At 50.2% G+C, this 13,017-nt stretch overlaps 1 protein-coding gene across 7 annotated transcripts in view; it reads left to right on the top strand.

The window, feature by feature from the left end:
- ABCC8 (ATP binding cassette subfamily C member 8) overlaps window positions 1-13,017 on the top strand; it is an 84,647-nt gene that overhangs the window by 58,306 nt on the left and 13,324 nt on the right. For 4 of the 7 annotated variants that reach the window (XM_030917812.1, XM_030917817.1, XM_010370141.2 and 1 more), the window contains exons 17-26: window positions 2,564-2,599; window positions 4,200-4,235; window positions 4,952-5,050; window positions 6,097-6,181; window positions 6,825-6,905; window positions 8,577-8,714; window positions 10,758-10,883; window positions 11,804-11,903; window positions 12,130-12,371; window positions 12,471-12,637. In XM_030917812.1, the coding sequence (XP_030773672.1) occupies window positions 2,564-2,599; window positions 4,200-4,235; window positions 4,952-5,050; window positions 6,097-6,181; window positions 6,825-6,905; window positions 8,577-8,714; window positions 10,758-10,883; window positions 11,804-11,903; window positions 12,130-12,371; window positions 12,471-12,637 (1,110 nt within the window). The remainder of the gene's footprint in view (window positions 1-2,563; window positions 2,600-4,199; window positions 4,236-4,951; window positions 5,051-6,096; window positions 6,182-6,824; window positions 6,906-8,576; window positions 8,715-10,757; window positions 10,884-11,803; window positions 11,904-12,129; window positions 12,372-12,470; window positions 12,638-13,017) is intronic. The other 3 variants (XM_030917818.1, XM_030917815.1, XM_030917814.1) reach the window with 1 other exon arrangement.

Raw genomic sequence — 13,017 nt, 5'->3', positions numbered from 1 at the left:
TACTTTTCCCCAAAATTTCTCTGATACTTTGTCCTACTTTTCTTTTGGCCCTTATAACTTGCTGACTTCGGTACCTGTCTGATTTGCCCTACCAGAGTGTGAGCCCCTGGAAGGCAGCCTCTGTGCCCTGATTCAGGCTGCCACACATATGCCGGCTCCTAGTGAGCTGGAGGGAAGGACATGTGGTTGGGGAACTTGGAGACTCATGCTTTCAGCTGTGTGCTTCATCCCTAGAGTGCAGGCAGAGGAGGAATCAAATGCTGTCAGCACTCTTGTAAGGACCCCAGCAATCAGTGTGAGAGGGTGCCTGCCAGACATACCATTCTTTACTTTTCAGCTTAAAACAGATACAAAGCTTTGGGGAGGCTCATTGGAGGAGGCTTGGGGCTGCACTGGAAAGAGAAGAACTTGGATTCACACCACGGCTTCTCCTCTTCCCAGCTCCATCACATTTGCAAACTCTGAGTCTCAGTTTCCTCATGTGTAAAATGGGGATAGGGTTTATAGGGTTGTAAGGATGAGATGATGAGTTGTTTGCAAACAACTTCTCACAGTGCGCAGGGAAGGCCAGCAATGAGAGCCAGTCCCTCCCTTTCTTCTTCCCAAATGATTAATATATCTGTTACCAACCACCATTCGTTATATAGCTCTGTCGTGTGCTAAGCACCATGGGGGCTGGAAAAGATGTTCTTCCTGCCTTAAAATCCCACTGGGGATGAACGAATTACACAGGAGCTGATTAGAAAGGAAGGTACTCCATTATGAGGGCTAATTGAGCAGTGCAGACAATGTTGCAAACTGAGTTAGAGCAGGGAGAGCTTATTGTGTGCTGGGGTCCTCAGGGATGCTACAGATGCATAAATAACCACCTCTGCTACTCTGGAAGTAGTCACATCAGGAAGACTCCAGAGATGAGCTTATCTGGTCTGTGGCAGCAGAGCTGGAATTTGTAAGCTTTGGGTTTTTATGTCTCATGTTACCAGCTTGTCTGTAAATTGTAAATTACAACAATCTGATGGTTAGGGAATGCGAAGTTTGGTTGGGTTAAGATAATAAAATGAGACCACAAAGATTAGAGAACAGGAAAAGAGGGGACTGACGACTACATACCCATCAGAATCTCCATTCAGTCACCTGACCCTCAGCAGGAGGGGAATTTCATCAGGCTCATTTCCATCCTTAATTTCGTCCATCCTGGTTCTCCTAACAAGGGGCATTTATCAGAGCTATGGCATGGGAAATCACAGGGGTGTAATGTACCACGACATTTACGAGTATGAACTTTGGAGTCAGAACTATTTCTCCATTACTTACTGGCTGTGTGACTTTGGGCAAGTTACTTAGCCTTTCTCTGAGCCTCACTTTCTTTATCTGTAAAGTGAGGGCGAACAAAATAAACCTCCTTCATATGGTTATTTTGAGCTTTATAAAGAGACAGTAGTGACTGAGCACGGTGGCTCACTGCCCTGTAATCCCAGCACTTTGGGAGGCCAAAGCTGGAGGATTGCTTGAGCCCAGGAGTTTGAGACCAGCCTGGGCAACATAGGGAGATTCCTGTCTCTACAAAAAAATATACAAAAATTAGTCAGGCATGGTGGTGCGTGCCTGTAATCCCAGCTACCCAGGAGGCTAAGGCAGGAGGATCACTTGAGCCCAGGAGGTGGAGGCTGCAGTGAGCTGAGATCATGCCGTTGTACTCCAGCCTGGGCAACGGGAATGAAACCCTGTTTAAAAGAGAAAGGGAGGGAGGGGGGGAGAGAGAGAGAGAGAGAGAGAGAATACTACTACGGTGCTTATAAAAGTTTAATAAATGTTAGCTGTTTTTAGTATTATTAAAGTAAGATCTGTGTGAAAATAAAGATTTTTTCCCCCAAATGTTCATGTCAGAAGTATATATTTCATTGGCAAGTGGCTGCTTCTGGAAGCTTGAGAGGTGTCCTAGGGGAGGGCATACAGCACTGGCAAAATTGCCATCACAATTCAAGTTACCTCACTCAGTGTTTTTTAAGTTATCATAATCCACAGTATGAAAAGCATTTGACATTATAGTCCACTATATTTATACATTTATAAACAAGAGAAAAAATCACGAAAAATATAGTACTACATGCAGTACACACTGATTTCATCTATCCCTTTTTTTTTGTTTTCTTTTTCTTCTAATGCACTTGCCGCCTACTTATTCCAGACCCAGTGATTGGGTCCCTATCCACAGTTTAGAAAACACTATAAGAAATGATTTTGTCCTCTCACTTTCCCTGTTTAAGATTTAGTTTTCCAACTATAAAATGCTCCTGATGCCCAGCCAGCCTCACTGCTGCTCCGAGTCAATGCCAGGAATGCTGATTTAGCACATGTTATTTGGAGGGTACTCATCCAGGTGCTGTGGGAGGGACAGAGACTGAGAAGGGTGCTTTCTGACCCCACAGAGGCCATTTGGAAACCCTGGGAATGGGTGGGAGGATGAGAGGGGTAGGGATTCCTTCACCCCTAAGACCCAACGTGATGGAACAGCAATGGGGCGGGAACTAACTGGTGTTGGTCTTTCCCATTGGTGTCCCAGCAGCCTTCCTGACAGCGAAACGGGAGAGGACCCCAGGTACAGCCTTGGGACTGGGTCAGAAGTGGGTCCCAACAAAGGGAAGGGGCAGAGTGGGGGCGGGGGACTTGTGGGTGGGGAATGCTGAGTGTGGATTCAGGGGTGTGCAGCCTACGTATTTTCAGAGACATGGGGCTAAGGCCTGCATTCTCAATGAGGGCAAAATTTGGTTCTTGGGGGCGGAAAACACGTAGACATTGCAATGCTTTGTGACTGTCCAAAGTACCAAACAGATAGCAGTGTATCTGTGGTGCTAAAATTTCATGGTGGATGGAGTCAGAAAATAGATTAGTGGTTGTGAGGGGCTGGTGGGAGAGAGAGGGAAGGGACTGCCGATGTGTATGGGATTTCTTTTGGGGAAGATAAAAATGTTTTGGAATTAGATAGTGGTGATAGTTACACAACCTTGTGAATGTACTTTTAGTTTCAGAGGTATTCTAAACCTCTGATTTTTTTTTAAGTGACAGAAAAGACAGAAAAAAAATATATCTTAAAAGGCTCTAGGAGTGACAATGGAAAAGAAAGTTGAGAAATATGGCTGTAAGAAAAGGAGATGGGTGTCCCTCAGGCCCGGCAGAAAATTCAGTCTTGTTGCTCTGTGTTCAATGTGCAAATCTAAAAAATCCGAGTGAAATAGATTGATGAGGCTCTGAGTCCCTCAAAACTTTCCCTCCCCTCACCTCTCCCAAGAACATTTGAGACACCCTAGAGGTGGTATGAAGTCAGGATGGGAAGGTTGGCTCAGCTTTGTAAATAAGTTTAAGCCTCTGGCCTTTGCTTTCCAACACCAAAGAGGCTTCACTTTGCTGTATTTTCTCTGCCCTTTCTCCCTCTTTGTCCCCAAGTGTCAGTATGTGATGACAGGCTCAGCCTCTGTAACGGTAGTGACCGTATTTCTTGAGCCAAAAATCAGACCTCATGGCGTGTGACAAGTGTGCGTGTGTGGATGAGAACAGAGTGGCAGAATATTTGACACGGGAGCAGCTTGGGCAGTCCAGGGCACATGGCACTGCACCTGACATCTTCCCTGGCAGATCCCCCACATTCCATGGTTGTCTTCTGATGGGGCCACATGCGCTGCAGATCATGCCTGGAGCCCTTGCAGCTCTATGGCCATGGGTTCCCACCCCCAGAGTGCAGGTGCTGGTGTCAGCCTGCCTGGCTTGGCCTGGCCTGGCTCTGTCCAGAGCGCTCCCTGCCCCAGCTATTTGTGCAGCTGTATCAGCCTCAGACTTCAGCCTGTTCATTACAACCTGAATACAGAGGCTGGGTCTGGAGGAGCCACATAGTGGGCTTCATACTCCCTGACCTGGCAAGTTTTCCCCCCAGAGCCTGCACCAATGGCACCTCTCCCCATTCTCCCTCTTAACTGGGTCCTCCAGGGCCCTCCTCACACACCCACGTGGTCAGGCAGCAGAGGCTTCCCCAAGATGGCCACACCCCACTCTCCACACCTCTCTATGCAGCATTTGTAGCTGTAGACTGGGTCCCGGGGATTGTAAAGGCATGCTCATGTTGGGTTAGAGGGAGCTCAGCATCTTCCTGGAGGACATGGTTCACTCCCATGAGAGCTCAGTGTGCCTTTCCTCCCCTGCTGCAGCCCAGAGCGGGAGACAGCGACCGGCTCGGATATCAGGTACCACATCCTGGGAACATTGCCCTCCAGGGTCACCCCCCTCCAAGGCGCTCTCAGGCCCAAGGGAGCCACATCACTCTGCAGGGCAGCCCCCAGGCCCCAGCCCCAGCCCCAGCCCCAGCCCCAGCATCTGGGGGAGGCCAAGGAGGGCCCCTGTGCTCCACCAGGTGGCTTGGGAGCTGCTGCTGTTTCTATGCATTCATTTACTCCCTTCACACAAGATCATTTTTATTGGGATCTCTCTTTTTTTTTTTCTTTTTGTCTTCAAAAACCACATCACACAAAATGTGGCTTCCTTGGCTCTGCTTTAAAAAAAAAAAAAAAAAAAAAGTTCTTCCATTTGGAGAATTACCTGCTAAGTTCAGTGACTTGAGGGCTACCCAAAGAGGGAGGAAGCCGAAAGTTGAGTGTTCCCTTGGTTTGGTCATACTTTTGGGCTCCTCCCTGACTAAGGAACAACAGAGTGCAGGGCTGGGGCAGGCTGGGTGTAGGGCAGGGAGGGGATGAGGTCCTGCTGCCCCAGCCAGCTGAGACCCAGACCTCTCAAACCTGCCTGGGGAAAGGCAAGGCCACCGGAGGCCACGCTAAGCAGATTTCTACCAGCTGCACCTCCCCATCCCCTTGCCCCCGTTTGAGTAATCAGCTTGACAACTACCTCTGAGAACAAGACCCTGAGAATGCCTCCCGCACCCCTACTCCCACCCTGCTTCTTCCAGGAAGAGAGGCCCTGTGGCCTATGCTTCTCAGAAACCATGGCTGCTAAATGCCACTGTGGAGGAGAACATCATCTTTGAGAGTCCCTTCAACAAACAACGGTAAAAGCCTGTTGGAGGGAGGCAGGATGGGGGAAGGGAGGAACTGTCTCTGGCCAGCCTACCCCAGTTCCGGGCCCCTCCATCGATCACCCACACCCAGCCATCTCACTCACCAGGCGCTTATCTGCACTCCAGCCTCTCCATATGGTGCACCTGGAGAGGGGCCAGGTGTGCCTGAGCATCGGGGCAATCCAGCTCCCGGAGGGAAGAGGGCAGGTGTGGAGGGAAGGGAGAGAGGCCTGCTGCCTTTTCTCTAGCTGGTGGGAGGGCTAGCCAGCTCTCTCTGTGAGTCTCCATTCGCCTGGCTTCTGCACTATTTTCCCTCCAATGATAATAGTTAGGGCTAGCATCGATTGAGCTCTTATCACATACCAGGCCCAGTGCCGAGCTCTTTGTACATGGAATTTCCTCTCATGCTTACAACAACCTCAGTAGGTAGGTACTATTATTATTCCCACTCTACAGATGAAGAACCAAGTCTCAGAAAGGTTAGGTAACTTACCCAAGGCCACCCAGCCAGTAAGTGACCAAGATGGGTCTCAAATCCAAAGCTGCCTAACACCTAAATACATGTTTTTCACCAAGATACTCTGATGCCTCCATGAACTCTGGCTGGCACCTGCCCAGGCCAAGGGCTTGCTGGGGAAGTATGAGAGGAACAATCTGGGCAAATATTTGACTAGCCATCATCATTACTGCCTAAATCAACCAGCAGTGATTTTCCCTAGCAGTGCCCCAAGCATGGGCTCCGGCTGCAGCTTTTCCCACTGCATAGAGACCATGAGTGCCTTTTCATCACTTACTCTGCATGTTTGCTCCCAACCAATTCCATCCTTCTAGTATTTAACCTGCCCAAACGCTGTGTGAAGTGCTGACCTCAGCTCTTTTCAAGCTCACATGGTGTTTGCTTGCACCCAAGCGGGAGGCCCATTAAAGCCATTGCTTACCCTGGGCACAGCTACCCAGAGACTAATGACCCTCTGCAAGTGCTCAGGCCAACTCTGACCAGGCTGACCAGGTGCATCCCCTGCCTCTACCCATGCCAGGTACAAGATGGTCATTGAGGCCTGCTCTCTGCAGCCAGACATCGACATCCTGCCCCATGGAGACCAGACCCAGATTGGGGAACGGGTTAGTAGCAGCCTCTGAGGGGCTTTTTCAAAGCCAGGACCCCCAGCCTATCATGCCCTGAGACACTACTCGGGAGAGTGGGTAACTAGGAAATAGGAGACGTTGAAGGCTGAAGAGTTGCCTGCAGTGAGGTCAAACATGATGTCCTTGATGATGTCCTTTGACAGGTTTTCAGTACTGCTTGGAGGGCAAGGTCAGCTTAGCACCCTCCCAGGCTGGTATCTTCTTCATTTGTGCCCCAGGTATATACTGAGAGCCCACGCAGCACTGTGCTCAGCCTGGGTGGTATTGTTCCTGTTCATCCTCCGGATGGGGTCCCCTCCACAAGCTTAGAGGAATAGAATTCTCCTGTGACTGTCCTCCCTTTGTGTGATTTAAATCCCTACTGCCTCTGTCTTTGTTTGCATTGGTCAGATGGTCCCTAGCACCTACAGGATGAAGCTTTAAAGACTTGGGGCTCATGTTCCCCTTTTCCAATTGAATTCAGTAAACACGCAAGTTCCTTCTCTCTGCAAGGCGAGAAGCGGGCAAAGATGTGGATAGAGCCAGGCCTCCGTCCCAAAGAGCTCACAGTCCAGTAGGGGCCAGGACAGTGTCCCCTGAATGGCTGAGGGCATGATCTGTTCCTCCTCTTTGGTGACAGGGCATCAACCTGTCTGGTGGTCAGCGCCAGCGAATCAGTGTGGCCCGAGCCCTCTACCAGCATGCCAACGTCGTCTTCTTGGTGAGTGTACCAGCTGGCAGTTCCCTTGGGGTCCTGGTCTCTGGCTGCCTCCTAGGCCTAACTGCCCACCTCCACCTCCCCCCAACCGCACCATTATCCAAAAATCTCCCTCTCCAGGAGTAAACCCCTCCTGCCAGATATATTGCCTAATTATCCTAGTGATAGGGAAACTGAGGCAGGCAAGGATAGCATGAATGACCCATTGCAGACTTCAGATTGAGCTCTGCAGTAGCCAATGAGGAGAGGCAAGCTGTAGTTACAGGCGGCCTGTCTGTGGGACAGCCCAATCCCTCAACACTTATGCAGCCCAACTATAAGAATGGCTAATACACGGAATGTGTGCTGCCACTTCCCATCTTATGCCCAGGACAGACTTTGCTAATTGTTCACAGCATTATTTCCCATAGACCTTAACTCATCCTTCTCACCACAGCACTCCAGGTAACCACTAGCTATCAAACATGAGATAAAACTTATTCGCTATCTTTACGCTACTTCGTGTCAAGCTCTATTGTGTCAGGTTTCTTGACTGACACTGAAGAATTCTAAGACCCAGTCCTTGGCCTCGAAGATTTAGAATCTGATAAGAGAGACAGAGCTCACCCAGTTCAAGAGGTCCAGCCCAGTTCAAAACCAAACTGTGCGGCGTGAACTATGAGGGGGACTTGTCCAGGGAATCAACTGTGAGGGCTGGAGTAATCAGGGAGGGCTTCCTGGAGGAGAGCCTCAAAGGGAAAGCTGATTAAACGGAAGGAAAGAGGGAGGCCATTTGCATAGGGAGTTGGAAGAAGGAAGCCCAAGTCTCTGATTCCAGCTTTATTTCCTCCCCTCTCCCTACGCCACACGCACAAGTACTCCTTTACTAAAGACACTTCACAGTGGGAAGATTCTTAGTGTCTGTTACCATCTGACACATGCACAACATTTTACGAAGCATTCATATTCGCGATCTCTTATGAGATTTAAACAACCCTGCTAGAGAAAAATGAGGCGGACATTTTATTTCAGCAAATGTTGATGAAGCGTCTACTCTGTGCCAGCCACAAGCACAAGAAGTCTCAGTTCTTGGGAGTGCCATAGTCAGCAATGGACAAACAACGATCAGATCTGGCTTCGCGCCAGTGTCACGGGAAGAGAGAGGAAGGAAGGGCAGGCATGGGGGTCAGGACAGGACACGGAGGAGCTGGTACTTAGGTGAGCGAAGGATGGGTAGGCGTTCACAAGGCGGACAAAAAGCAGAACAGTGCTCCAGGCAGAGGAGCAGCTCAGGAGAGGGCCCAGACGGCAGGCTTCCTGGGAACCTGGAATGCAGAGTGCCGAGAAAGCACAGATGGCACACGAGTCTAGAAGGGAAAGTGAGAGGTTATAAAGCACTTGGAACACCAGCCCACAGGGTTTGACTTTAGAGATGATGGGGAGCTGTTGAAGGTCCAGGAGTCAGGAAGTGAAGTGATTAGATCCGTTTGAGAGTGATAGCTGACAACTGCCCCATTTTAAGATGAGGTAACCAAGGCCCAGAGAAGTTGGGTGAGTTGTCCAAAGCCACACAGCTAACTAACTTCAGTCCCTAGACCAAAGTTGATAGAACTCTAATGGATTTTATACTCATTGTCACCCCTCCCCGCCATACCTGTCCCTACCCTCTACTCTCCTTCTCTCCCTTCTGCCCAGGATGACCCCTTCTCAGCTCTGGATATCCATCTGAGTGACCACTTGATGCAGGCCGGCATCCTTGAGCTTCTCCGGGACGACAAGAGGACAGTGGTCCTAGTGACCCACAAGCTACACTACCTGCCCCATGCAGACTGGGTGAGGGGGAACAAGGGGGTCAGGCTACAGGGGGCAGGGCAGGGGAGGCTGTCAAGCATCTTGGCAGGAACCAATCAGTTGTCTTGGTAGCAATTGCTGAGGGCCACAAAGCATAAGAGACCAGCACTGGATGACTTTATGCATGCTGGGCATCTCAGGGAGACCCTGTACAGGCCAGGGGTTTGGTGTCACCCAGACCCACAGGCACTCCCCATCCTGGCCTGGGCCCCCACGGTACACTCAAGGCTGGCACCAAGAAGTCTCAGGAATAATCACGTGCTCACTTCTCACCTTCTGATTCCTGCCCTTTTGATGACCCATCCCCCCGGCCACTGGGAGTGCCCATTTGGACGGAAAAGCCATCTTCCCACCCTATGACCTTCCCGGGGTGGATGGATGCACCACCCTGGGAATCATATGGGAAATATGGAACCAAACAATAGCAGTAGTAATAGAAACTTCAGGCTGGGCGCAGTGGCTCACACCTGTATCCAGCACTTTGGGAGGCCAAGGCAAGAGGTTCACTTGAGCCCAGGAGTTTAAGGCTGCGGTGAACCATGATTACGCCACTGCACTCCACTCCAGCCTGAGCGACGGAGCGAGACCTTGTCTCTGAAAACTTGAAAACAAAAAAAAGAAAGAAAGAAAGAAAGAAGAAAAAGAAAGAAAGAAAGAAACTTCAATATTATCAATAGAGTCCAATGTTATAAAACTCCTCATTAACTAAATTCCCATACTCATCAGTAGGTAGAAAATAATTACTTTTTGATTTATTAGAAAGCATTTAATTTTTAAGAGGGAGATCATGTGACTTTTGAAATCTAGGTCCTGCCTACACCTATATAAATTTTCCTCTGAACGTTAGCCAAAATTGAGGCCCTCTCTGAGCTTCAGGCCTGTGCCGAATGGCTCTGCTCATTTTCCCCAAGATAAATCTTCCTTCCACGTATAACGAGACCCTTCCAGTATAAAAAAGAACCAAAATCACCCAAAGAAAAAAGACCCAAAGAAAAGACCCAAAGACCCAAAGATTTAAATATATATACAGATACAGAAGGTTTGTTTCTGAGTTTCTATAGTGACCCTGGCAATACCTTGTAGTTCAGGACAATCCTGAGGAACACAGAAGTGCTAGGTTCCTTGAGGAATCAGTGACCAGGACTCTCGAGCCCCTTGAATCCCAGCATAGGGTGGGAGGGGGTGAGGGCAGCAGGGGTGGGGGTCTGAATTAATGGCAGGTCTACGTGATGGTGTCATCGAGTGTTCCAAATAAAAAGTTTTATTGAGCCGGGTGCGGTGGCTCATGCCTGTAATTCCAGCACCTTGTGAGGCCAAGGTGGGTGGAATGCTTGAGCCCAGGAATTCAAGATCAGCTTGGCGTAACATGGTAAAACCCTGTCCCTACAAAAAAAAAAAAAAAAAAAAAAAATCAAAAAATTAGCCGGGTATGGTGGCGTGCACCTGTGGTCCCAGCTACTCAGGAAGCTGAGGCAGGAGGATGGCTTGAGCCAGGAAGCAGAGATTGCAGTGAGCTGAGATGGTGTCACTGCACCCCAGCCTGGGCAACAGAGTGAGACCCTGTCTAAAAAAAAAAAAAAAAAAAAAAAAGATTTATTGATTCCAAAGAGGCATGGCCACACACACTTAGACCGGCAGGTGCTTTGCTAAGCCCTGATGGAGGCTGCCAGACCCCCCGTCAAGAGGAGCTAAGGGTAGTATACAATGAGCCCACATAGCATATGACAGCTGCTGCCATGCGTGGAGTCCTTGTGGGTAATAAGCCTGCCTGAGCAGGATGCACTAATTTGCTCTGCAAACCCAGCCATTGAGAATTGCCCCTCAGATGTACCGAACTCTAGGTCCTAGGAGTATGTTGGTGGGTCTAGGTTATCAATACCAGCCCACTTGCAGTGGATGAGCTGGAGGCCATTTGTAGTGAGGAAAGGGATGTGTCCACCTCCATCTCAGACTCCACATTTAAGGGATGTGACCACCATTCCTCCCCAGCCAGCCCCCAAACTAGGTTTGTTTCTGCCTTTCCAGATCATTGCCATGAAGGATGGCACCATCCAGAGGGAGGGTACCCTCAAGGACTTCCAGAGGTCTGAGTGCCAGCTCTTTGAGCACTGGAAGACCCTCATGAACCGGCAGGACCAAGAGCTGGAGAAGGTGGGTATATCCAGGGGTGGCCAAGCAGCCACCCCTGGATGCGAAGGTTCTGCTAGAACCGGAACTCATAAAGGTCTTCCTGTCCTTACTGCCCCAGGAAGCCCCCTAAAGGGCAGATGTGGGAGCTGGGCATGAACTTGCTCCTTCCAGAGAAGAGACAGTACCTGTGCCAGGTACCCAGGGCAGAATCAGGTGGGCATCTTTGCCTTATCCTGAGATAGTCAGATACTATTTAGTTGCAAAGTTTCAGAAAATTAACTCAAACTGGCAAAGAAAACTAAGCAAAGAAAACAAGAGGGAGTTAAGGATTTTTTGATCCATGAAATAAAAAAGTCCAGGTGTGTCATAGCTTTAAGTGTGCTGGAGTCAGGTCGTCAGTGTCATCAGAAATCTGTTTCTCCCACCTCTTGGCTCTGCTGCCCTCAAATTGGCTCCATTCTCATGGTATCAGTGAGGGCCAGCAGCAGTCTTAGGTTTACATTCTCCCAGCTCAACAACTCTGCCAGAAAAAAAGCGCCTCTTTCACCATAGTTCAGCAAAAGTTCCAGGGCTGAGTCTCATTTGTCCAATTTGCTCATGTGCCCACCCCCTGAACAAATCACTGTGGCCAGGGATGTGGAATATGAGGATTGGCCTGTCCTGGGTCATGTGCCCACTTTGGGAGCCAGACCCACCTGAATCACAGAGACTAAAAATAGGGGAAGAGTGGTTCCCCACAGGGATATGGGGGTGCTATTATCTCATGAAGGGGAAGGACTAAATCCTGGCAAGATGAATGTGTGTCTGTCTGCTCCTCCCTCAGGCAGGGACAATGTGGAAACCTGACATTGGTCATCACTAGGGTAGTTATCCCTTAACTTCCCCTTCCCCCACCAACCATATACCCTGAAGACATTGGCCAGGCCACATCTGTCTTATAGGAGACTGTCACAGAGAGAAAAGCCACAGAGCCACCCCAGGGTCTATCTCGTACCATGTCCTCGAGGGATGGCCTTCTGCAGGATGAGGAAGAGGAGGAAGGTACAGGCGATGGGACTGGGAGTGAAATTATGGCCTGAGGTCTGATCAGCCACAGAGAGGCTAAGGTTTGGGGTTCTGGGTGTGGTGCAGTAGTGTGCCTTTGATTAAGTGGCTTCCCTCTGTGTGCCTCCGTTGTCCCCTCTGTAAGTGGGGATAAAATGCCCCCTGATTCACCCTCAGAGGGATGGAAATGTGTAGCCACAGAGTGGGTTCTTGCGGCCTGCAGAGGAGGCAGCTGAGAGCGATGAGGACGACAACTTGTCGTCTGTGCTGCACCAGCGTGCCGAGATCCCATGGCGAGCCTGCGCAAAGTACCTGTCCTCTGCTGGCATCCTGCTGCTGTCGCTGCTGGTCTTCTCACAGCTGCTCAAGCACATGGTCCTGGTGGCCATTGACTACTGGCTGGCCAAGTGGACCGACAGCGCCCTGACCCTGACCCCTGCAGCCAGGAACTGCTCCCTCAGCCAGGTGTGACCGGTGGCCCATGGCAGAGGCTGGGAGTGGGGGTGGGGGAAGGGCTGAGCCCATGGGCACCCCAGAACCCCAGCTCACTCTCTGCCTGTGAAGGAGTGCTCCCTCGACCAGACTGTCTACGCCATGGTGTTCACGGTGCTCTGCAGCCTGGGCATCGTGCTGTGCCTCGTCACGTCTGTCACTGTGGAGTGGACAGGGCTGAAGGTGGCCAAGAGGCTGCACCGCAGCCTGCTGAACCGGATCATCCTAGCCCCTATGAGGTACCCCTCTCCCCTGGCCAGGCTGAGGCTGTGAGCAAGTCACCGTTCTCTGAGCCTTAGTCTTCCCATCTATAAAATGGGGATATACAACCTCTGTCACAAGCTTGTGGAGGTGACTCAAGGAGACAGTGTATGTAAAAGTGCCCTCCTTGTGCAAGAAGCAGGGAGAAACTGGCATTTACTCAGCCAGATACTGTGATAGGCATTATGTGTGGTTAGCTCATCTAATTGTCACCATGGCCCTTTAAAGAGAGCGTCTGCACGTCCAGGTAAAGATTGGTTTCTCCTCCCCAAGCAGGTGTAATTTGCCCATCCCCACCCATGAGTTCAGCTCCCTCCCCTCCCCTCCCTCTCTCTCCCTCAGCCAGCCTCAGGTTTTG

This window comes from Rhinopithecus roxellana, chromosome 15, assembly GCF_007565055.1.
Source record: "Rhinopithecus roxellana isolate Shanxi Qingling chromosome 15, ASM756505v1, whole genome shotgun sequence".
Lineage (NCBI taxonomy): Eukaryota > Metazoa > Chordata > Mammalia > Primates > Cercopithecidae > Rhinopithecus > Rhinopithecus roxellana.
The sequence above is the reverse complement of the archived record's forward strand: the minus strand, read 5'-3'. Positions and strand labels throughout refer to the sequence as shown.